Here is a 26,636-nt window from a genome sequence, read left to right as displayed (position 1 = left end):
GTGTCAAAAAATGATTACAATAGGGTAATTCTGAGAGTTGTGGTGATTTATTGAAATACCCCCCAAAACACCAGTCTTCAACGCTTGTGGCTGGTGAAAGGGCCCAGTCGCAAGTGAGTTAAGAGTCCGTGGTAACTGAAAATTTTCATTTTTGTGTCTTTAATCAACGCTTTTCAGAAAAATCCACACAGAAATGAGTTCTTTAATGTGCATGAAAGTTGTTGAGCCAAAAAACAAAAATTTGATAAAAATTCAAAAGCCTGCGGAAAAATGCAAGTTACTTCACTTTGATCATTTTGACGAGAGCCTGATTCCACCACATATATGTCTATGAGCTACTGATAAGTACGTAGCACCACATGACAGTCCGGGAAACTCATGTGTGACTCTGTCATCCGAGTAGCCACCTACAGCATCCCGTGCACGCGGAAGCGATAGACACACGTGTACTCTTGGTTGCCATGGTTGTCCAGAACCCGCAGCTCTACGTGCTGGAACACCCCAGGGTGGCCGTTCTGAGAAGAGAGTAGAAAACATCTTGCTGTTACAATTATTCTCCCTTCTTTTTATAGACATCAGCACACAAATCTTAGTCGCCCGAACTGTTTCACCCCTTGATAGATTTATACTACAGGACACTAAGGTGACATCTCAAGTCCTTATGGTTAAAAGACACAAACACATCTCATCTGCATTCAATAATAATAATAATAATAACTGCACAGCATACATCCATGCTCCACAGCATGCTCTGCGTGCTTTACAACCATTATTACCCCAGCAGACCCTAGGACTTTAAAACACTCAGAAACATTCTCCAATTACCAAGAAGCATTCACAGCAATCTGCAAATTCTCAAACACTAACAAACTAACAAGATCTTTCGCTGTTTGTAACCGTTTCCACCTGGGTGAAATGAGGAAAATTAGTGTTAAGTGCCTTTCCCAAGGCCACAATGTCAGGCCCATGTCCTAACGGTTGCAAGTCCATGAGCCTAACCACTTGGCCACCAACACCAAAATCCCATATCAATCTACAAAAGGGTCACTTTTAACAAATTCAGGTCCACAGTGCAATCTGCAAAACCAATCCTGTGGTACAACAGCATTTATCTACGAATGGGACTTTCTTGAACTGTGTGCAAGCAGTGCTTTTCAATTACACATTACACCCTAACTCGCCCGCGAATTCCCTTACGCGCTCCACCCTGACTCGCCGACCTAGCGTCTTTAGAAACGAAGTCTCGCCTTGACGAGACTCGAGACTCTGGGGCTGTGATTTTGATTTACATAGTTATTGCAAAAAGTTTCTTCTTTCGTTTAATATCGAAACGAAATTTTTCGGGCCAGTAGTTTTAGTATTGGAGAGCCGAACGAAGTGAGATCGCGTTACCGACAGTTCGAAAGTGTCTCGACTTGTTGAAAAGCGACACAATTGAGTTCGAAAAAGGAAATAACGATGGATTTGAGCAAAAACAAGCATATGACAAATCAGATGACTAAGATTTTGATGAAACCGTTGTAGTAAGAGTTTGGGGCGATTCCGATTGATCAGATGTAGAAAATCTAGAATTTAGACCTAGGGCCCAACCGCAAGGCTGGGAGTGAGAGTGACGGGTCGGACACCCCGATTGAACTAAAGTTAGAACATTTCCAACAGTTTGCGCATATATAAAGTTATATTTTTCTGAAACTACATTATTTTTCGTTTTAACTTTCATTTTTTCAGGATTTTGGGAATCTGTTTAGTATTCACGGGAGGTGGGTTCCTTCCCCTTGCTTAGGATCTAACAATGGACTTCCCGTCCAGACCCTTAGGGTGTAACGTGTTAACAATCTCTAAATTTATGTGATGTACTGCAAGCGGGGTATTTAAAAGTACTGATAAATATGACATATCCAAATTGTTTTCAAGTGTGATGTTCAGAAAGCAGATTACCCCCCCCCCCAAGCCTAGCATTCCTTTGTGGGAGAAAGTACTACCCCTCAACGGTCTATCTGCTGTGAGTGTGAAACACACCTGAATGGAGAAGAACTGGATGGGCTTCCCATTGTCCAGGTAGGTGTAGTTACCGAGGCTGAGTCCCTGCGTGTCACTCTCAGAAACCAGGCCCTGAGGAGGAGTGTTCAGAGGTCAGTTCAAAAACCTTACTGACAAATACATAAAGACAACGAGGGTAAAAAAAAAAAAAAGACAGAGTTGTGTTTTTAATTATTTTGAATCAAACCTCATGAGGGCTTCAAAACATTAGTTTAACTTTGACATAATATATCTACCAAGGATAACTATTTTCCAATATCATTGTCTTAAAATCTAATGTGCCAAATATTGTATATGTCCTTGAGGGCCAGGGGAAAAAGCTGAAAAGTTTCTTACAAAGACTGCAAAATTTTTAGGAGCGCTGTCGATTTTTCCCTTGGGGGCGAGACTGCGTGGGATGTGCTCCAGTGTGAAGCCTGTGGGCTGCACGGGGTGGGACAGCTGGATGACCAGATACCCTGACGTGCCTTTGAAGGCCCAACACTCCCCAGGGTGGACATTGGGCTGAAACATAAAGGAGACTCGGGTCATTACCATCATTCATGTGTTTACATTCAGTTTTGTGTGTGTGTGTGTGTGTGTGTGTGTGTGTGCATAGTTTGTATTTGAGTGGTGAGTGTATATGTGTGCACAAGTACAGTAGTCTCCGCTTAAACGCACGGTGCTCAGGAGGGCTCCTTAGCATGTGTTATACGGAGCGTGCGTTTACATGAACCTTTGCAAGGGGAGGAAGGGACGCAGTCATCTCAATTCCTTATTACTCTAGTGACCTCCCTTGGAGGGAGGGGGTCATTTTGGCAGATAATGTGACCACATGTGACTGTTTTGTGAAGGATTCCCCGACAGGGGTTAAGAATACAAAGGTGTTGAGGGGGGGGGGGGGGGGGAGGAGGGGAGAGAAATACAAACTAAATGTAATGAATATGCACTGTAAACGTCGGGAACAGATAGCCTAAGAAGAAACTGCTGGTCATAGTCATAGAGACGACGGACTAGCCACGTGGCTTTCCAAGCGACCACCCCCGACCGTAAATTCATGCAGTTGGATCATCCCTGAGAAACATTTTCTTTTGTGATTCGTTGAACAAGTACGTTATAAGTTCTTCGAGTACAGCTGATTAGGCTTACTTGGCTAATCTTTAAAATCCTATAGAGGCCTGTCTAGTGTTTTACGGCATTCGCGCGTGTCGCGCATCAGGCCTAGATTTAAAATTTAACTAAACATTACACGCAGTCACTCAAACACCAGTCAGAAACCTTCTCTCAAAGATACATTTCCAGTGACCAATCAAAAAAACATTTCAGCCCCCCCCCCCTCCCAACATGTAACCGACCAGCCCTAGATCGAGACCTATGCGTCAGTGGAAAGTAGGGTGTGTAGTGTAAATGCAGTCCATTACTCTCTTTGTACAGCGTGAGGGGCACTCTCACCAAATATCTGGTTTTCTAGTAAATTCTAGGCTTGTCTTATGCAGGCTGTGCAGATTGTAGTGAAAATTTCCCCCTGCCAAGCTTAACTTGTCGGCGTGTTTCGCGGATCGGAGAGTGCGTTTAGAGGTAGTGACCGTGCGTTTGTACGTCTAAATTATATAGTAAAAAACCCGTTAGATGACGAAAGCGTGCGTTTGAGCGGAGCGTGCGTTTAGGCGGAGACCACTGAATTAATATATTATGTGTGTGTCAGGGCGTTTGTAAGTGTACATGTTCATCGGTGTGTGGGTGTGTCCAAGTGCCATTGTCTGGGATGGGATGTGCTTGCCTGCGTGTACAAGTATAACAGTCAAAATTGTCTGAGAAGGCCACCCATAGTCAGGAGAAAAGTGGTTGTCTTAAACAGGTGAACACCTAACAGTGTCATTATAACGTTTTTAAAAAAAGCAAGGGGGAATAGGAAGTGGATGTTTGTACAAGTGATTCTCTTATACAGGTGGCCATTAGAACAGGTTAACTCTATAAATAACTAGGCCCACACTTGTGAGTGTGTGTGTGTGTGTGTGTGTGCATGCGTCCACAAGTGGACAGGAGACATACCTGTATGACAGTCCGGGGGGAGTTTGACGTATACCACAGAGGGAACCCAAACACACTGACAAGCGCCGTCTTCCTGTAGTAGGTCTCTGAACAGCGGACACTCAAAATGCTGCCACCTACAGGGAAGCACATTTGAAACATATCACTATCATTGCTGAATTGACCTACCCATGAGGAAGAGACAAATCTAGATTATATCGCGATCATAGACAAAAATACACAAGAAGTGACATACTCATGTCACTAAAATACCCACTCTTTTACAAGCTGCATCTGCAGACTTATAACACTACAACATTACTTCAAAGGAAACATTCTTATAGCGCCCAGCCATCATTTCAAAATGACCATTCCTAAAGCATACAACCATCATTTCAAAACAAAGATCTCAATGGTAGAGACATCTTTCAATAAACGAATGTGGTGCCAGTTACAGATTATATCAGTCCAAAAGAAATATTCTAATGAAGACAAAACAAATCTGATCTTACAAAAACAAAAGCTCTAACACAGGCAATTGTAAGATGAGAAATAGATCTGTATAGATACACTCATCACAAAAAAAAAACCCAACCCAAATAATTCTAGCTATGATAAATATTGGACCTGTTTTGTTGTTTTTTTACCTCTCCCTGAACACGAAAGTTTACAAAACAAACACGATTTATTCCACTCTTCAATTTATAAACCATACACAGACGTTGAAAAAATGATTGTAGAGCCCCACTTCTAATGAGGAACATTCACACAAGTGTGTCGAGGAGAAAGAAATACTCCCACTGTTAAATGGCGGTAGGAGAAAATCCGTCTACAATGGAATAACACATAGACATGAAAGTTCATATGCACACATGTGATATTTGCTGTGGAGTGATCTTCACCTTCTTTTCTTTCTTCTTCTTCCTGCATTATCCTAAGAACTGAGTCAACATCTCTGCCTTCCAAGATTTTTGACTTGCATTATATCTAGTAGATGGTTGGACTCCTATTTGTTTGGTTTTCACAAAAGAAAACCAAACCAGCAGTTGTGCTGCAGGTTAATCAAACCTTACCGGCAGACTCCAGTGCAAAGTCAGGCATCCCGATGCGGTCGGCGCTGAACTGGATCAAGGCTTCGTCGATGATGGACTTGACAGCCTGTGAGTAGGTCAAAAGGTCATTAGAGCTACTCTGGAGTGTCAGGACTCATAACCTACTGTACCACACAACCAGTAGACCTACTGTAACTTGCTTCTTCTTTTCTTTCTGTTGGGGGATTTTCTATAACAGTAAATTTCCTCTTCAAAGAGAAAAATATTCTTGACAGTTCCTGAAAAGTGTTAAAATCACATGTTTTTGTGTTTTTTGTTGTTTCCTTGAGGGGAGGTTCCGTCACAGTTTTGAGATCTAATTCCGCCTGAAAGGCTAAGGACAAACTAATGGAGTTGATTGTAATAACATATCTCTTCTGGTACATTATATTTCAGGAATTATACTTCCTGCTCTAATTAATAGAAGTTCTATTGTTCATAATATTAGATATTCCCATATCAAAACAACATGACATACTCTTATATAATATTAAACTATGTCTTATTTTAAACTGTTTCGAGACCTTCTGTAGAATAATGCGATAGGTATAATATAACATAACACTACACCTAGTCAAAGCATGGAGGAGGAGGGGGAGGGGGAGGGGGAGGGAGAGGGAGAGAGAGAGAGAGAGAGAGAGAGAGAGAGAGAGAGAGAGAGAGAGAGAGAGAGAGAGAGAGAGAGAGAGAGAGAGAGAGAGAGAGAGAGAAAGAGATTGCCAACTCTGACCTCCCTACCCACCACTTCAGAAGCCTGATGTTCCCCTCGGTCAGCCAAAAGAACTCGCAGGCTCTCCATTATTTCGGCTGAGACAGCCGACAGTCTGTGGTCAAGTTCAGATTTCTCCACATATTGACCGTTCAGCCAAGACATGAGACCTGCAAGATGTTGTCTGTCCTCATCGTCCGAGCCCATCTAGTATAGAAAAATTATTAATGTTAGTTTTAGAATCAGAGTGCAAGAATAAAAAAGGAAGTATATTTCAAGTTTTTAAAAAGTGCTTATCTTGACTATCATTCAGTGCTAAGAACAAGAAAAACAGATGGACAAAAGAAAATGAGCTGTTGTAAAAAAAGAGAACCTACCTGAAGCACCCTCTCACTACCACAAAGAAAAGGAGGAACTTCTTTTGACTTATAATACCAGGAGATCAATAACAATTTTCCACAGAAAAAGTCATGAAATTAACAATATTCAACATATCAACGAGCTGTTCATGACAACCTAGAGCTTAGGGCTTAGACCATCATATTTTGCTTTCGACCACCAACTTCAGTCACAACTAATTGACCAGTCTAGCTGTCACTTCTTTGGAATATATTTACCAAACAAAAATAGAAATTTAAGCAATCTGACATATTTGATCCCCTTGGGAATTTGTTTTACATTGGTATACGTAAATACACAAATGCATGAATAATACACAATACCATAAATCTAGACAATCCAGACAATTTGTTGGTGGCCACCATGCAACTCCCTGTTTTTGAGTTAGATTTATTGTGTGCTGTTCAATGACCATAGACCCCCCCCCCCCCCCCCCCATACGCTGTGTCACAGACAAATACTTGACTTGCATTTATCCGTGCAGCTTTGAACTAAAATCTGAAGAGCAGATGCTCACATTTTTAAAAGTGGAATTGAAAAGCAATAGTTCAATTCTGGGGTATTCTATAATGATACATACATACAGCGTAGTGATCGAAAATTACAATTTCATAAATGTTTATTCAAATTCAAGGGAATCCAGCACCACTATTTTTTAAGAATATTGAACGCCTGCTTCTTTTATATTTTAGGGATGAAGAGAGTGTGGCTTCTTTTAAACAATGATCAAAAGGTCGGCACCACCAGAATTAATAATAAAACTGTACAATGAAAGCACAATTAGCCGAGTCTACCACTCACCTGAGACATGACAGCCAGAACATGTGCCCTGACAGAGTCCGTGGTCACTACACTGTTGTTCTGACAGCACTTGCCCAACATGGCCGACAAGGCTGCGTTCTGAGAGGTCAGCCCATCCATCTGGCCCTGAAGACTTGCCAGTTTTCCCTCAAGAGCTGCCACGGAGGCCTGCCACTGAGTCCTCTGATCCTCCACGGAGCTGAGAGAGCCGCCCGGTGGAGGAGGGGAAAAAGTCCACATTAAAACAATACTAACATTTCCTCGCCTCAAAACTATTTTGTCCAAAGTGTGCTCAATAGTCTAGTATACTTTGGACAAAATAGAATTTCGGCGACAATTTACTGACAAGTATTCAGACAATCAGCAGGATAATAAGCACATTTTGCCAGGACTGTCAGAGCATTTCTATACTGACAGCTGTACAAAAGACGATACAAACAACTCACTTCAAGGATCAAGAACACAATGAACTTTTTACACTAACAGAAGGCCTATCCAACAAATATTTGTATCTGAAGTTATAAATTAACCAAGTCTTCATTCCACTTTTAATTTTAATGTTATCAGCACTACCCAGCGATTAAAGAGCAACAATTAATATTAACCTTTGATCCCTGCACCCATGAGCCTAAACGTCCAATGCACCTGACCTCATCTGAACATCTCCTAAAATAATGTTACAGGAGACAGACTGAGGTGTGCCTTCTGTGCACAAAAGGGTTAAGGAAGCTTTGTGAGAGTAAAAGAATTTAATATCACAAGTAAACCGTAAACACTTCAGGCATCATTACAAACCACACAGCTAGTGAACCCTGATCCTAGCCTACAAGAGATCGAGCACAGCCAGCCCACTCACCCATCAAGTTTTAGTATTTTCAGTCAGAGTTTTAGGGCACTTGCAACACAAGTAGGTTAAATAAGGGCAAAAGATTAGAGATGTTACTAGACAGGAACATACAAATAAAAGAAGGAGGGATCAGGATGACAGATGTTTGATAGGAAAGATAGAATAAGCCACACCAGAGCACTCGCTAACCATCCACTCACCCTTCAAATGACATCCTTGTCTGATCAAAGTTGTCAGTCATGGCCTGAAAAGAATCATAGTAAATGGCTGAACCTCTCGCTAAAGATGAAAAAGATGTTGACGTCAATGACGGTGATGTTTTAAATACACGTAACATGCCTTAAATACAATATATAATATATAAATCTCCAAAATAGACATGATCACAATGATGAGGGCATAAAAAGGGGAGATGAAGGATGATTATGATGATGATTAGAGAAAAATATACCTGATGTGCTTCTGAGGTCACTTGAATCTCTTGTTGAACAGCTGAGAGTTTCGCCTCCAGCTTAGAAATATCCTCACGCAGCAGTCCCTGGGAATGCATCATCATTTTCTCTTGTGTTATATTCAGCTTTTTTATTATCTTTTTCACAAATACATTGCTTAATTTTCTTAAGGTAATTTCTACCTGCCCTTTACTTGAGCGCTATAATTATTAATTTCCAAACTCATCATAATGCACCTTAGGTGTACTGAAAAACTATTATTTACCATGGGGGGGGGGGGGGGAGGAGGGATTGTTGTATAAGCATCTATAAGACCTGATCATATGCACAAACATTAATAGTAATTCCCCACCCTGTTAATGTGTTATATGACTTCTATGTATCTTATTCACCAGATAGCAAGAAGAACAAAATTTGAAAAGCACTCCAAGTCAATTTTAATCCTCTGCTTTGCCCCTAAAAACAGCTCAATTTCCTAGGTGTTTTTACCTGAGATGTCTATCTTTTTATGGACAAACACTTCGAAGTGTTACAAACACCTTTAACTCTTTTCATAGAATTTAAATCATTTACGAGGTGAAGCAAGGTGAAATGCAAAACCAATAACACAACAGAAAAAAGAATTTAGATTTACGAAAGAAATGCTCTAACTTACCTGCAAAGATGCCAGATTTTCACCAACCCCGTCTTTGACACCATCAACTTCAGGTCGGAGCATCGCCAGAACAATGGCTCGTACTTGGTCCTCCGTCAGACCGACTGGTCGATCATCCTTGTTGGCGGAGGTCACGTGGACCACTGTGTTCTGAATGTACTGGTACAGAGCATCCATGTCCACCTGAGGGGCCACAACCACAGGCTCGGGAGGAGGAGCTGGGGGCTCGGTGACCGCCACAGGGACTGGAGCCGGGGGCTGTCCACACACACAGACATGAGTGATAATTCAGCATTGTACAAAGCTTAGAGCCTTCTAGGGATTAGGAGCAATATAAATTTTCATTATTATAATTATTATGTTTTCAGATCAGAATATTTCTCTCCTGTATATATGTTTACTTAGGCCTAGTTGAAGACAGACGCTTGGTTCGTTTTAATCTTGAACGAAAAAAGAAGAACAGCAGAAATATTATCCATGGAGAGCAATATATCCAATCATGGAATATAACAGATACGGTACTCGAAAGACATCTTCATCAAAAAGGAAACACAAGTATGCAAAAAGGAAGTGGAATTTAAAACTCATTTTAAAGACATTTTGCATGACTTTTCATACTCAACTCAGTGCCAACATGAAAGACAAGAAGTGGTCATCTGGCGTTAAAGAGGCTAACAAGAAGTGGTCATGTGCTGGATTATACCAACAATATATATGACTTACTTTATGTAGCTGCTAAAATTGCATTAATGTTTCAACTTTACCATAGTTTTGAGTTGGATTGTGGGTAACGCAAACCAAAAATGACATTCTAAATCACTCCAATAAGGCTATATTTTATCGAACTAAAATATAGTTTAACCTTCTCAGACTGCCACCTGTGTAAAACAACCACCTGTGCAAACAGCTACTTTCCATTTCTCCCCTTGTATTTTTATCTATATATATATATATAATGGCACTGTAAAAAATGATAACCTGTCCAACATGACCGCAGCCACTCTATTATAAAATCAAAAAGTTTTTTCAAACCTGTCCAAGATGGCCACACAAATCTCTCATTAACCAAATGTGTTGCCATAAATTATATATTTGCCCTTGACACTGTGGACGGGCCGCCAGAGTCCATTCACTGTCGTTACTGTTAGCCTGTCATATGAATGAACCAATAACTGACCAGCACAGAATAAAAGATCAATGGAAAGCCACATTTATAAGCATTATTGGATTTTTATAATTACAACGAGCATAAGTTGTATTTGAACAACTTAATACAATCAAACACCAAAAAAACCCAACCCACATACATATTAACACACACACAACCATCCCACCCCCCCATAATCCAACCCGCTTCCTATCTCACCTGGTAGACAGGGATGTTCTCGGACTTTGAGGTTATCCACAGAGAGTTCCAGGACTCGGCAAACACCGTGCGAGATCGGGACCAGTACACAGTGGCATCTTGCTGCATGGTTTTGCCATAATAACCTAAGGGAAGAAAGGACAACATGATCGATCATAATCTTTTTACTCTATCTCTGCATCTGTTTCACTGCTGTCAAAAAAGGGCAAAAAATATATTTAAATACTTCTGTAAAAGATATACTAAGCACAGTTTCTTAAATTTCCATATACTAACACTTTTCTATGCTTAAATAATTATGACAGCAGTAAACATTTTATTTTCATAACATACATTAAACAAAACTTGGACTTTTTGTATAAATTGGTTCTCCAAAACTTGAAAAGTACAAACCTTCATATTGACTGCTCAATGTAAAACTCTGTCATTCGCCACTTTGAAAAGTGATGCATGACAGAGTCTTATACTGGGTGCCCATTGCAGATGGGGTCGGGCGGGTCGATCGCCCTGCTCGTTGCCTGAAAACAAACGCTAGCAAACTGCCCCATTCCGACACGATCCCTCAATGGGCACCCTGTATTACACTTTGCAGTCGATATGGAGATCAAAATAAAGAAAAACTTTTCTTGTTCTTCCTTTCAACAACCCCTACAAAATGACTGATATACCCACTCCACTGCATTCCATCTTACCTCCCAGCAACAAGAGTGGCAACAGCAGCAAAAACGGCAGAAGACAACAGCAGCAGCCACGTCTTCTCCTGTGGACAGAACACACACGCATATATACAGTGAATAAAGGTGGTGCACTGGGTGGACACGAGATGACCCGGATGCTGCTGAAGGGCAGCTATGAAGAGTGATAAAAATAAAAGTTACATTTTGTCAAGAATGCATTAAGACAACATGACAATTTAAACTTTGAAATAAAGCATGATTCATCATTGTACACACATAAAGCCTCCATCAACATGATTTAGATCATTTAAGAGGCACGCTGTTTTGATCCTGCCTTTTAGAGCCAATCCAGGCAATAAGATACAGCATCCCAGTAGAAAAAGCAAACTTCCCCATGAGGAATCCAGCTCCTGTCTTCTACATGCAATGTCAATGAGCCTCATCTTTACTGTATAATGGGTGATGTCTGAAATAAAGCAGAAATAGCACCCACACCAGAGTACTCACTAATCACCTGCTGGAAATGAAGAGAAATGCAGGAAAACATCCATGACCATGTACCACATAGAGACGCTGAGAAACAAAGCTGAGACGACACTGGGAGCATCTTCAAGCAGAGGCTACCAAAGACCATTATCAATTTTATCAACCCTCATCCTGTGGGAGCCGGGTTTATGTCGCCCGATAAGTCTATTTCAACACTTCATCTTCATTCCGGTCCCGCGTCAGTCTGGCCCCTGTTCAGCGCATGCCTGCCGTGCATCATCTCCCGTTCAATTCGGGTCCCGCGTCGGATCTGCATTCACGCAGGTCAAGAGTGTGCGCGTCAGTCTGCTTGAGTTTGTGTGTGTTTGTGGCCTTCTTCTAGAACCGCTTGCGTTGGTTCGTAACCGAGGCATACGTCTCATTCAAAACACGCCAAGTTGGTAGCTCTCGATGTTCATCCAATAAAATTAAAGACCAAATTGACCCACTTAGACACGAGGAGCTCGAAAGGATAGTCAGGAAACAAGAATTCCATTTTTCTATACAAAATCTTTCAAATGAGCTTGATTTTGTATGAAATGATACTACCTGATAAAAAAATAAGCTTGTTTGATAATTTTGAATATCATGGTGCAGGTAAAAAGAATAATTTGAGTGTAAAACATTCGGGAATTGACCTATATTATCCCCTTTCGAACCCCAGCTCATTCATAACAACAAGAGTGTCTAAAAAGGTTTTTCGAATGGGCGTAACTACTCATAATGTCTTATCAGCTTATGATAGGGGGTTATTCATGAGTTCGTAACACTTTATAAATAGAAACCTATAAAAGACAGAGGGTTATTTTCATCATCAATTAACACACTAAAATGGAATTCATGGCGAAAACACACATTTCCAGGCACAATCGCTGTACACCAACAGTACACGCTGAGTGACCCCGGCGGCCTGCCCGGAATGTCCAACGTAAACGGTTGCTGATAAGAATCGCATCTCAGCACAGATGCAGAACAATAGTTAAAAACTTCTTTCCACACTCTGCACAAATGATGGTGCTCATATGCTCAACTCACACGATTCCTTGCACAGTTTCTCCAATAAGTAAAAAAAGAGACAAACACACATGCAGTGTTACTAATATCAGAGAAGAGATGAGTTCTTCTGTTGCATCAGGAACTTCATAAAGAAAGACTTCTTCAAACTGATGCCAGTCAACATTTTTTTTCAACTGGCCACAGCAATTTTTACAGTTATTGCACACATACATCCATTTAGCAGAACAACAAAACTTCTTATCAACCTTACAGCCCGCAACATTCACATAAGGTAAATAAACACTACCTTTGTTTCATCTCTATGTCCAGAAGAAGGAGAGCTGCCGACTTCTTCACCAACCACGAGCATGAGGACGCGAGGGCATGCAGTGTCCACCGTGCAGGGATCACAACTGGGGCCGCCACGGCTGATGCAACAGACTTGACCACGTTGCTGCTGTTTTCTGAGGACAAGGATCAGAGGTGGTGGTTTGAGTTCTAGAGTAAAAAAGCATAATGACTCAATAACAGTCACTTAGTGCAGGGAAAGAAAAATAGTGACAGACAGGAACAACAGAGAGAAAGTAAAGAAGTATTACCCATCAATGGTGCCCTCTAACCACTAGAGGAGATGGCACAGGATAGATGCACTGTCAGAATATTATGCAGATGGTTAAATAGATAAGCTTCCAGAGTCTAAGAATAAACACAATGGAGTATGTGATTCCAAAAGATGGCCTCATTTGTCATTTAGAACACATTGTGTATTAAATATACTAGTTCAATCCCCTTTCTACAAACAGAACATTTGATTGATACTGAAGAGATTGTAGACTGTATAAAATGATTTGTTTTGGTCTTTATTGTATTACATCTTTAAAACAGTTTCTCTTTCTCCCGCTCTTTCTGATCCACCCTTTTCAATCAGCCTCCGTGTCTCTGTTTCTCCTGTCTCAATAATCCCTCTCAATATCAAGGGGGGAAAAAAAACCCTTCTGTGCAGGGAATTGAACCATGGTTTCCCGAGTGAAGCGTGGGGATATTTACCAATATACTATCACACATCTCCTTTGATGCAAAGCTATTGATATTAAGTATGTGACCAAATGGTTATAAAACGAATCTGTTTGTTTATACCAAGGACACGTTCAGCAATCATGTAGCCAGGTGTGAATAAAAGTGAATTGTTCCGTTCATTTCTCAGCATGTCATACCAGGCAAAAGTGTATTAGTTTTAGTAGAGCTTTTACGGCGCTCGCAACTGCATAAGGTCATATGAGCGCCAACGAGTGGATGTCAACAAAGAAATCCATACAGGGAATCAGGCTTACTCTGCTCACCTCTCTAGCTTCAACAGCACAAAGTCAGCTTTGACTATTAAGGCATCCCGGAAATAGCGGGTCACAAGAGTGTGACAAACATACAGAAGTAAAGGAAAAATGACGATAGTTAGGATTAGGAAACAAAAAGGAGCAGTTCCCTCTTTCAGTTCAGGCACAATTATGAGCATGACATTGATGAATCAGCCCATTCACAATTCTACTGTACATAAAAACATGTTAGTGTCCCCCCTTTGGGAATGGCATAAAGACACTTCAGTCAGTAGCACCATGAAAGATTATACGATTGGTGAAAAAGGCACAATAATATAAAAATAAATGTCTATTACCGTTAAGGACACGACTACAAATTGTCTTGACTGCACTTTATTTTTAGGCATTATCAGATTTTTTAAGCATCATTCAGTTTCCAGGCCTTAGGCTTGAACAAATTTGGAATTTACTCCATGAGTATATGATTTCCCAGACAATTCATCATCTGTGACTTACTATGACAAAAGAAAATGTGCACATATTGTATGCACTTCCCAGCCACTTTGGTAGGGACTGTTTTGACCATGCTGATAAATAAGGTGAGCAAAGGCAATCTTTTCTCATCTCACCTGAGATAATGGTTGTGACTTTGGTGACAATGGTGGTCACTTCTTGACGTTTCTAAAAAACATATTTCTTTTTAGGTAGGTGTTTTTAGGACCCTTTTGACACAATGAAGATCATTTTGGAGGCAGGCCTGTGACCCTGCCTGTCAGGGCCAACTGTGCTGAGAGAAATGCATCTCAACAGACCAAGATATTCTGTAACATATTCTAATCAAACGCAGGTCTCCTGCATGCAACAGGGAAGTGTTTAACCACTACACCACGGACACCTGTCTTCTTGAAGTGGTAGTAGTGATTGTGGAAACAGTGATGGTGAAAAAGGTGAACAGGGACAATCTCTTTTCAACTCACCTGAGATAGTGGTAGTGACAGTTGTGACAATGGTGGTGATGATGGTGGTGAAGAAAGTGAACACAGACCACCTCTTCCTCTTTGTGCTGATATAGTCTGTGGTGTGTTGTGTGGAGAAGTGGGAATCCAGGACGTCATGTCCGTCAACATCTGAAGTTCCAAAAGAAATTGGCTTTAGTTTTCGTAACAGTTTTACGGCACTTGCAACACAATAAAGTCATATAAGTGCCAAAGATTAGAGATGTTACAAGAGAGTAACAAAAACAAAAAAGAAGGAGGAGAGATAACGACGATAGATGTTCGATATGAAAGCGGGAGCAAACCACACCAGAGCATCCGCCAACCACCCACAGAAATTGTTTGGGGGGTTTTTTGGTGTAAATATGTGAATCGCACAAACACAATTGAACCCTCTTAGAGCTGGATAGCTTTTACCATGACTGTGACGATAGCACGAACTGTGTACGATACATCTTAGAAAAATTGATACTAATGAAAATACCCTCCCTACTTGGGAATCAAACAACATTTCTTGAAAGCAAGAGCCTAACCAGTACACCACAGATGTCAGAATGCAAAATTGACAACATTTAGATAAGTAGCTTGTAAATAACAGTTTCATATCACTGAATCCTATAGGACAGAAATTCCACAACTCATATTTTAAAAACTGAGTTAATTCATTCATGTATATATATAAATAATAACTATAACTTTTCTTACTCTGTTAAGGTCATCTTGAAGAAGAAAAAAAAACCGGTGGCCTGAAGATTAATTTACAGAACATTAATTTTACAATTCTAACCTCAACCTGCTCATCAGTGACTTTATCTTTGGTACATTAAGAACCCTCACAGATGGAACAAGGAAGCTATGCAGAACTATAAGGGAAAATAGAACCAACAGATAATTTAAACAGTAAGACAACAGACTCACACAGACTGAATGGCTGTAACACTAACGTAAAACTATGATAAGCAATAAATTTGGTTTAATTACCTGAAATATCGTCGTCGTAATCCAGACCTGGTTACAATACAAAAATAGAAACAGAAAGATCAACATCAAACATCTCTGATCAGGAACTAATGTATCCCAAAGCATCCAAATAATCAACCCAAAACAGTTAATCTCCAAACGCAAAGTGCATATGTGAGGCGTGCAGACAAAATGAGTTATATCTCGGAATCTTCAAGAGGATATATTGGCAAAAAATCGCCTTTAGGGTAAAATTTGTCGATTTTCTATTGATGCCATATTCTTTAACTATAACCTGTCTTTTATTATTTCACACTTATAAACTGTAAAAACTGAACCTAAAAGCGTGATATATTTTTTTCCTTAAGGCTTGAATCTGAGAAGTAACTCATTTTGTCAGCTCGCTTCACATATGTAGTGGCATTATGCTCTGAGGGAACAACTAAATAAATCTGTGGTGATGTAGTCTAAGCCATCAATTAACGTGAAATTCATTTTGAAAGCACACACACACATTCAAACATTTAGATTTTAAAATGGGTGGGTGGGTAGTTTGATTAACATGTTATGCTGCACATTAGACAACATAAGCTACAACATACTATATTCAATGAGATGTTTACCTATACTCTCTCCCCCTAAAGTTTTTGTTCTGACATCATACGCTTCACACCATACTGTTCATTACCAGCAGTTGCCAGACACTTTCTGAAATGGGTGGTTGGTGGCTGCTCTGGTGTGATTTGCTTCTTTCCTATCAAACATCTATCCTCCTTATCACTCCTCCTTTTTTGTTTTTGCTACTCTCTTATAATATCTCTAGTCTTAGGCACTTACATGCCTTTATTATGTTGCAAGCGCCATGAAACTCTCATTAAAACTGAAAAAAAAAACCACTCTCTGACCTACTACCCATCAACTGAAGGGAAGCTGTACCCATCCCTCATTACATTGGCCAAAGAGAAAGAAAAAAAAACACTCGACCACAGGACCTATAAGTAAAACAACAACAAAATACCAGACATTGGAAAAAGGGACAAAAATCACCATATCACTTGACCACTAACAAGAACAATAAAATAGAGGTCATCATTTTAACTTCCCTTTATGACACTGAATCGAAGGCTGAAAGTCAATGTGTCAAGGCATGAATAACAATAGGTTTACCGTCAAGATGTTTCAGCCTGTACTGATCCCGGCCACTGAGGTATTGCAGTTTTTCTGTTTGAGATTCATCAAGTCTGAGTTTACGTTCACTATCCTCTTCCTCCATCAACAACTTCTTCTTGGCACGTTCTGCCTCCTCCTCCTCCTCTGTGGTAGTTGTGGTTGTGATGGTGGTGACCGTAGTTGTATTGCGCCCGCTGCGACGACGTGCCATAGATGCCTTTGACATCTCCTCATCAGATATAAGAGCTGCCTGACTTAGTGGCGCTAAGTTCCCCTCACTGCGACGCGAGAGAACAACGCCACCACCGCCATGATATCTCTCGGCACCATGCACATGGCTACCAGACCGGAGGAGCATTCCATCATAGTAGTGGTCATGAGCTGGAGGGAGGGAAGCGGAGAGCAGAATGAAAGAATTTTATCAGTTTAAAAATTATTCTCTCAGAAACTGACAAAGACAAAAGATGATTATAGAGATAATACATTGTAACTCTCAATCTCTGACTCTTTCTTACACTTGTTTGCATTGAAGAGAAAAATATTTTTTTAAAACACTGAGGACTAAAAAATGAAACGTAAGCCAAATCACTAGATCTGTCTCTTAGCTAGAAAAAATAAATCACCTCAGAAACTACATAAGCCCCTTTTCTCCATCAACTTTCCCATGACAACAGTCACATCATTCAATCTCAATCTTTCCACATCAGGTACCCACATTCACAGGATCAAAGACATCAATGTTTGATTCCAACAAGCTTAACTGTCACAATGCTGATAATCTTTTACGCAAACACAGACACACGATAACAGAATAGTTATTACTCATTCATGTATGCCAACACTCACTGGAGATGTGGTGATCATCATGCGGTGTGATGGGTGTAGAGGTGAAGGCCAGACTCCTGCCTCGGGCTCTCCCACGATGCTGCGGAACGCCCAACGAGTCAGTGTAGTCTGACGAGCTGCCGCGAGAGATCTGGAGAAGGTCAAAATAAGCAGTCTTAAGTAAACACTTATGGTAAAGCAACTACAAGTAAAAAAAAAAGAGTGGTAAAACAAATAAAAGTTACAAATAAACAAGAAAAGAAAAAGAAAATAAAGCACAGAAAAGAAAAGTAAAATAACACAAAGGAAGGTAAGGTAAAGAAAAGGAAAGGAAAAGAAAAGGGAGAAAAGGAAAGTAATCATGAAGACCAGAAAATAAAGGAAAGGGAATGGAAGGGAAGAAAAGGAAAGGAAAGAAAGGAAAGGAGAAAAAAGGAAATAAGAAGAAATGAAAGGAGAGTAAAGGAGATGAAAAGAGAGGAGAGGAAACGAAGGGAAAGAAAGGAAAAGGAAGGGAAAGGAAAGAAAATGAAAGGAAAGGAAAAAAGTGAACAGGGAACAGCTTATAGAGGAACCACCTTCTTAAAAGTTCAGAGCATAAATTACCTGATCATCAGGCAGAACAAGCCTAACATTTGATGTCATGACTGCCTCATTGTCCATATCTTCTTCAAAGTCATCCTCGTCATCACTGATGAAGGAGGGAAGAGCACCATGAACTCTCCTCCGTGACATATTGGGACTTCTGTAGCGCTTTTGTCTTAGGAACTTGGGACTGTACGAAGCTCTAGAATGCAAAAACACGTGGGGAGAGGGGCACAGAGAGAGGATGCAAAAGAAAATTATCAACTAAACAGAGCTGACAATAAAAAAACCTGATTACTTGTTTCTAGTAAGGTGTCAGACCCATGCAAAAACAATAAGAGCAACAAAAATTCCAAGGAAACAAATTACTGATTCAATGCAATAAAAATAAAATCATCTGAGAAGGTCAAAGTATTTTATTTTTTCTCCTTCATATACTAGAAGAAGTAATATATAGTTCTTGAAAAAACTTAAGACAAAGCAAACTGAAAGGAGTCCACAAGGTTTAGTTTCTCTAAAGCAACTGATAGTAACACTGAAACCAGGCACAAAATACGGTATAGTAGGTAGAACACATACACAAGTGAATGTACTGACTTACGTTCTTGCATATGTGTACTCTGTCTTTGGTAATCTGAGGAAACCAGACAGGAAAGTAAAAAAAATAAATGAATAATTTTAAAAAATTCATCCATGTATATCCTGGTTATTCTTCTGTATTACAAAACTGCTGTTGTGGAAAATGTTATAGATAAATAAAATCATCTCATTACACTGCAATTATAATTTAAGTTAACACAGTCAAAAAATAGTTTTTTACTCATCATGATTTCAAACCAAACATAAGAATCATTAAGAAACAGAAACATTTTGAATGTTATGTATGCTCTATCCCACATTATCGTTTTGGTAAGACTAAAGAAAACAATGTACAATTGACACAAAGACAATGTTTTCAGAATAGGTGACATCTGAATTCAATCACTTTCTCTTCTTACGAACATATACCCTACTATAAACACTTTAAAAGAATCCTTCACACTCTCATTGTAGGAAAAGTTGATCTCCCACACTAAATTTCTACTTTCCTACCATTAAAACAAAAAAAATTATACCAACCAAAAGAATTTCTCAAATTCATTAACCATATAGGAGAGAAATCTCAGACCTAAAAACATGTTTGGTTTGAAGAAACATAATAAGAATAATAGCACATATTTGTTTGTATTCCCCTCCTAAATTATGTTGGCCCTTTCGGCTATGCATGGGTCATCATCATCCAGTGCCAGATCTGCGACAGACATCGGCGATCATGGTTTTCCATTCATTCCTTTGCTCGGATGCTCTCAAAAAAGCTACGTTTCCCTGATCTTTTCCTGTTACCCATTTCTTTAGGTTCCCTAAGTATGTTGTTCTGGGCCTACCCCTGCCTCGCTTGCCCTCAATTTTGCCAGTGAGAGCTAGATGTTCAAAACCCTTATGTCTATTCAGGTGTCCCAAAAACTGCATTTGTCATTTCCTGATTGTTTTTAACATTGAGCGTCCCACGTGGGCTTCATCAAGCACTACCTCATTTGATTTCTTTTCCTTCCGTGATACTCTTAGCAGTCTCCTAAGAAACCACATTTCTGTTGCTTCTATTTTATTTTCACTGTCTTTAGTGATTGTCCAGCATTCACAGCCATATAGAAGGGTTGACCAAACATAGCATTTCAGGACTTTCATTTTGGTGTTCATTGAGATGTTTCTATTTTTCAGGATTGGGCTCATATTATTGAAACTAGCCTTAGCCATTGTAGTTCATGCATGGGTAAGAAAGAAAATAATAGAAAATCTCCTGTTCACACACTAGGTATACACTCTGAGCAAAAAGCACATAGACACACTTACACACACTCACAGGCACACTCATACAAACTTACATACATACGGGCAAACACACCAAGCCACAAATCCACTTACATGTCATCTATCTCGTCACGGGTGACTTCCTCAAAGCTGAGGCCACCAATCTCCGAGAAAGATGTCCTCAATCGCTCGTCCTGTGAACTGAGTCTAGATGGTGTCCCTTGGTGACTGCTGGGAGACGGAGAAATTCTGAGTGTTGGGAAAGAAAACAACAGCAAACAATCAGTATACTATAAAGAAAGAACGCTAAACAATGACACAACTTGTGACTCAAAGAATTTCACAGTCTTTGCTTTTCAAATACAAACCTCTCTAAACAAGGCCTAATAACTCAAGAAAAAAATTCTGGCGGGATAGGGGGATATAGCTGTACACGACATACTAATCTGAGCATAAATCAAGCGTATACATGTTTACCCAATACCAACAAAATGCTACACACAGTAACAGTACAGACTTGATGAAATTATGAGAAAAAGCAACGATAACGTCACTTTATGAAACTAAAATAATAACCTTCTTTATCACAACTTCTGTGTCTTACTGCTAAAAAATAAAATACTAACATATTATTTTTTTATTATGAATAAAGGACTAATTTTCGTTTTATGGAGTTCACTTTCACCAAAGAAACACACATACATTTTTAAAATATCACAATAACTAAAAAAACAAGTACATATGGTGTATGGTCAAAATATGGTGAATTTTTTAGCTCACATCTAAGTAATTGTGTAATGTTCTGAGTGGAGAAGAAATTAGGGTTGACATTTTGCTGTTTTGGGAACACGTTTTCACATTGTACAAATACTCTGGGTAAAATCAAGGCATGAATGAACACATCCAAATTGTTATCATATTTGCAACTTTTTAAACTCTTTACCTGAAACAAGAACCTTATTCTATGACCTGATCGAGACCTAATGGGCATTCTTCAGCATTACACAAGGGAAAATATCGCAATTATTTCCAAGTTTTAGGGAAGTGGTTCCATACAGGAGCCCCCACAGAGGCCATGTACGCAAAGTTAGATAGAAGCAAGACCAGCATGCACTTCATATAGGGGTAGGAAACGGAGACGCCACCCTCGGTAGTCACAGGAAAGAGGTACTATTAGCAAATATCGGACACATTGTCAGAACAACACGAAAGGAAGGAGGGAATGTAACAGCACTGTTGTCAGTGGAAGGTTAGAGATGATACTGTACATGACCAGGGCAGACATCCCTTGATATAATCAGCAGGGCAGCTTGCATGCTTCTGTCTCATATATGTTACACTCCCATATCATACGACACTGTGTACAATATATTATAATAAGTACAGTACAAGTGTTGGCAAGTCAAAGTAGTATGATACAGAAGGAACTCAAGTGATATTTTTCACATGCATTAAAAATTTTTTTTTACTATGTGTAAGCATTTGCAGTGAAAAAGTGATATGACAGTTATGCTCCAGATATTACACAATATTCCTTCTTTTAAAATTGTTACAAAAAAATAAAATTTTTGTGTAGTAAGACAACATTCTGAAATTCTGCAGTAAGAGCCAAGCAGATAGAAATAACAAAGAAATAGTATTTTCTAAGCTTAACTTACATTTCTGTCAAACCTTTAGGCAGAGCTGCTGAAACATTCAGTTGTTTTGTATGTCTGCCTACGCTGCATGGGCCTCTCCCCTAATCTACTCAGTCCCACTGAATCATACACTTGACGCACTTCACAGTGGCCAATCACCGCCCTTCCCCTTCAGCACAGAACTTAATCTAGTTCATCTAGTACAAGAGCTGTTCACATACCTATTTATAACATGTTTCTACTCTGTTTAAAAAATAATAAACACACTACATATCAGCAGGAGGAGTAACCCTCTATTGGCTGGACAACACACTTGAACTCCAAAGCTTAAATAAGACATATGTGTCTGGTAGGGTGCTAAAGCTGTTGTTTTTTAAAACACTCATAACTCTCAGGAGAGCTCACCATGGACATCATTAATGAATGAGTATACATAAATAAAATATTCAAAAACTTAATTGGGCAAACAGCCACAATGTAACTTTGATTTTCAATCATAAATAAAGAGCAAATAACAAAGTTATACAATAAAGCACTACAGTTTACCAGACTCACTGGCTCATAGAAAAAAGATCAGTCAACAGTGCTAAGAAGGAATCCTAACTAAAAAAATGAAGAGATAAAAAAAAACTAGTAAAAATAGGTAACTAACTGAAAGGAAGAAAATAGTTCCGACGGGGACAACAGCAATCGTCAGTCAACAGTATTTTCGTTAAGTAACTAGGTGGTCACTACTAAGGAGAAGAAAAAAAAGAAAGAAATTCCATGGCATATATATGGTGCTGATGACAAAGGCTGGTCACTGTATGCATCAACCACAGAAGAGGTTGGTCACTGTATGCATCAACCACAGAAGAGGTTGGTCACTGTATGCATCAACCACAGAAGAGGTTGGTCACTGTATACATCAACCACAGAAGAGGTTGGTCCAAATGCTTCAATTTTTGTTGATGTCCGGCTTTCCTCTCACAGTCTGATTGGCATTCCGTTATCCTCTGTGTCTCTCATGAAGTATCATGCTTTGTGTGTGAGAGAGAAAAAGAAAAGAAAGAGAGAGAGAGAGAGAGAGAGAGAGAGAGAGAGAGAAAAGAAAGAGAGAGAGAGAGAGAGAGAGAGAGAGAGAGAGAGAGAGAGAGAGAGAGAGAGAGAGAGAGAGAGAGAGAGAGAGAGAGAGAGAGAGAGAGAGTGTGTGTCTACATGTGAGAGTTAACGCATACATGTGACAACAACAAAAAACAGTATGTATTCATGTGTGTGTGTGTATATGCATGTGCGCGCGTGCATCTATGTGTGTACGTCCATGTAAGCGTGTGTTTACTTACTTGGATAACTGGTTAGTAAGTGTGTGTTTGTGTGAATAAAATCATGACTGTAAAATACAATTCTAAAAACCATTGCGCGACTGTACAACGAAACAACTCAAACCCCCCACTCACTCATACATTTGCCAGATGCCATGCAGTCCCCCCGAGATTATTCATCCTAAACTAGTGTTGCATTCAATATCCTTGCATCCAATATCATTTCATTCATTATTGTGCATGTTGTCTGGAGACCAATGGCCAGTGGAGACAGCAAGGGTCAAAGGGTCAACAAAGCGGGCATTCAGTGGGTCGACTTGTTAGTAGTAAAGCTCAAAAGAGAAACTAAAGTCCTGCCAGACAATATGTCAAACCAGGACAAATACAGGAAAAACGAAGCGTGAAAAAGCCTGCGTTTTAAGAGTGTCAGTCAACGTGATTAATCATTAAAATTAAAGTATTGTCACTTAAATCTTTATGCCTTCCATAGAGAAGTTACCTAAAGTTAGCCAAAGCAGATCTAGCTTTAACTATTCATACAGGGAAAAATTATCTTTAAAAAAAAAGGAGGGAAACAAGGCCGCCATGAGGTATGGGGGGGGGGGGGATTGATTGGGACGAAATTCAACCTAAAACTTAAAAAATCTCTAATCATGTAAAAATATGGTCAAAGAAATGGGTACATCCTATAAAATACAACAATAGGCCAAAAAATACCCTTTCTTTTCATTTATGAGCAAGATTTAATAAAGGACATGAATAAAGTCTCCAAGTAAAAACGAACTATAAAGCACAGTACTAATATAGTAATATAAAACAGGCACCGGAAGAGTATGTGTCAGGCAGAATGCAGTAGGGGGTCAGCACTGTGTTCTGTGATCATGACCCATGTCTCATGGTGGAAAGAGAAACCAGCAGGTGAAAGATGCAGGGTCAAGAGTTTAGCAAGCGAAAAACCAAGAGCAAATTTTTAACAAACTTCTGAAGCTTCAGTTAGGAGGCTCATGCCAAATATAGCAAAAGAAAATTCTCAAAACCAAATGAGTTAGTCCACGGAAATTTACTTACTCTCTTTTTCACTTTCGCTGTAATGAGAGATTATCGTTTTCAATCTTACACTAGTCATGATGTTTTGTGGACAGGTACAAACATGTAGGCTACACCTCTTACTACTATCTATTCATACAGAATTTTAATGGGAACAAAATAATTTGAAATTGAAGTTTATGAAAGAGCAAACGAGCTAACAGCACTTTTATTGAAAATGGTTTTTCCCCCCCAGCACATGTAAGTGCTTTACCTTTAAAAATTCAGACCCTCACTTTCGTACTCGGTTGAAAGAATAAAATGACAAAGTGCACACAAAATCATATGCCCTTTAATGGAAGAAAGATGGAAAATTAAATTTTCAAAGAAAACAACAAAGAAACATGTTTTTAATACCGCATCAGGGGAAATTTGACCCTGTCAGTAGAAGTGCGCTCTCCTCCACCATTCATCAAGCCCTCATGAGCACATATGTAATTCCCCTGACCCAGGCCTCTTCCGTCCAAGCCTCTCACTGATTTAGCATTATGATTTTACTGCTAACATGCTCAAGTGAACATTTTGTCCCTGCTACAGTAACGAAAAAGTGAGATACGACCTTTGAAATGGCTGACCAGAGAAAGAGACTCATGTCAATCATGTTTCAAAATATGAGAGTAGAAAACATAAAGTCACATTGGCCTTTTGAAAGAGATCAGTCCCATTAGTAGACCCTGGTTAATATTTACACAGTGGCAGAAAAAAAAAGAAAGAGAAAGAGAGAAATGATGAGAAAGAGGAAGAGATAGAAAGACAGAAAGAGAGAAGGACAGAGGAGGGGTTGGGGAGGGGGAGGAGGTGGAGGAAAGTAAACAACAAAGTAGTTTAGTTATCTGAGAGCTGGGACCTTAGACTAAACTTCAGGTGGGCATTGCACTCACTAGTCTAAGCAAGGGACACACAAAAGGAAGTGGAAAAGGGACACACAAAAGGAAGTGTCCCAGTGCCCCGACCACACCTAGAGAAGCCAGTCCGAGGCAACACAGGGCCACACAAGACACTCTGTACCATCAACCACTTGAGGGCTACCAGAAACATCAACAACAGGAACAAAACAGGAAAACAAAAACCAACTCATTGCAGCAGCAACTGATCAAGAAAAGCCAATGCTCACCGAGTGAATAAACTGAAGGCTGGCCACAAGAAAAAAACAAAAAAATTTCAGTCAATTCAGCCTACCAAACATCTGAGATTTATTGCATGAAGGCGTTTTCCGGCGCTCACACAGACAACCGCGGGGAGGGAAATTTTGCAAAGAATGTACATTCAAGTTTATGCACAACAGTTAGTGGTCAAACGTATCTGAGTGACAACTCAAGCACTTTCTTACCCCCTCAGCATCTTTGTGAGCTGGAAAAATACACAATGCTTTAAACTACACCTAGATTTTGTGATGACTAGAATGATGATAATGGTGAACACAGAACTCGCAATACAAGACGTTCAGCTCAAAACCTTCAGTATACTGACAAAAAGTTCAAAGTCAAACTGCCCTGTCTTTACCTTCTTGTCTCCCTCTCTCCCACTTCCACTGACAGGCAAGCCCACTGCACATCAGCTGGAGCAGTAACCCCTCTAAAGATGAAATAACATCTATACAAACCTCTTTACTTTGATCAAGCAGATGCATGATATTCGTTTGGGTTATCGTCTCAGTCTTTTTTCTTTATAATAGCTTCCTTTTTAACCACTGAGCCAATTACACAGCCTTTGAAATGACACAACTATGCCTCTATTACTGTGTTATTCCCAAACAAACAAAAAAACCCAACCCACTTAGGAAATTATTCAAGGATGTTTCTACTCTTTGTTCACTCTCTGTAGGTAAAGGGTTGAACTGTGTAAAAGCTAGCAGTATGTGCTTCATAGGTTCTAGCACTGTACATCCCCAGAAGGCTAAGATCATAAATGGAACGGAAGACCCAGCCAAGAAGCTATTTTGAAATTACCTGAGCCTTTTTTTGGAAATGATATAATGGCATGGCTACAAATTTAAGCTTTGTCTTTTTTAACCTTATGAATATCAATAAGTCACAATATTAACCAAATGTACAGTACAAATATTCCCGTAAACATCGTAGGAAAGAAATCTCAATTTAGTTTGTAGATTAAATGGAAGCATGTCAACACATTGATATTATATATAATATATTATATAGAAAAGCAAAACAATGGAACTTAAAGAGAAACAGGAAAGAAATAAGACCAACCATTGCCTACACCAACCCACATTACAAAGAACAATCTCCTGTCACCAGCAGTGAAGCAGACAACTTTAAAGTTTTCCCCTTTTGCAAAGCATTGAAAGCTATAGTGCCACTGAATAAAGGGAAGAGGAGGAGGTCTGG

General features: G+C 39.6%; 1 protein-coding gene across 2 annotated transcripts in view; it reads right to left on the bottom strand.

Annotated features, from left to right (window-relative positions):
* Positions 1–251: 251 nt before the first annotated feature.
* Positions 252–26,636, bottom strand: part of LOC101863571 (SUN domain-containing protein 1) — a 32,960-nt gene continuing 6,575 nt past the window's right edge. Inside the window, exons 2-22 of one of the 2 annotated variants that reach the window (XM_035968380.1) lie at positions 25,619–25,638; positions 20,379–20,513; positions 19,018–19,050; positions 18,438–18,618; positions 17,853–17,982; positions 17,004–17,387; positions 15,858–15,884; positions 14,859–15,008; positions 12,876–13,032; positions 11,063–11,130; positions 10,371–10,495; positions 9,005–9,262; positions 8,349–8,435; positions 8,098–8,141; positions 7,051–7,249; positions 5,884–6,057; positions 5,124–5,208; positions 4,072–4,187; positions 2,377–2,544; positions 2,020–2,112; positions 252–515 (exon numbers count right to left, since the gene is read on the bottom strand). In XM_035968380.1, coding sequence (XP_035824273.1) covers positions 408–515; positions 2,020–2,112; positions 2,377–2,544; positions 4,072–4,187; positions 5,124–5,208; positions 5,884–6,057; positions 7,051–7,249; positions 8,098–8,141; positions 8,349–8,435; positions 9,005–9,262; positions 10,371–10,495; positions 11,063–11,130; positions 12,876–13,032; positions 14,859–15,008; positions 15,858–15,884; positions 17,004–17,387; positions 17,853–17,982; positions 18,438–18,618; positions 19,018–19,050; positions 20,379–20,513; positions 25,619–25,629 — 2,733 coding nt within the window. In that variant the 5' untranslated portion in view covers positions 25,630–25,638 and the 3' untranslated portion in view covers positions 252–407. The remainder of the gene's footprint in view (positions 516–2,019; positions 2,113–2,376; positions 2,545–4,071; positions 4,188–5,123; positions 5,209–5,883; positions 6,058–7,050; positions 7,250–8,097; positions 8,142–8,348; positions 8,436–9,004; positions 9,263–10,370; positions 10,496–11,062; positions 11,131–12,875; positions 13,033–14,858; positions 15,009–15,857; positions 15,885–17,003; positions 17,388–17,852; positions 17,983–18,437; positions 18,619–19,017; positions 19,051–20,378; positions 20,514–25,618; positions 25,639–26,636) is intronic. The other variant, XM_035968379.1, reaches the window with a different exon arrangement.

Source organism: Aplysia californica, unplaced genomic scaffold, assembly GCF_000002075.1.
Source record: "Aplysia californica isolate F4 #8 unplaced genomic scaffold, AplCal3.0 scaffold00055, whole genome shotgun sequence".
NCBI classification, from domain to species: domain Eukaryota; kingdom Metazoa; phylum Mollusca; class Gastropoda; order Aplysiida; family Aplysiidae; genus Aplysia; species Aplysia californica.
The sequence above is the reverse complement of the archived record's forward strand: the minus strand, read 5'-3'. Positions and strand labels throughout refer to the sequence as shown.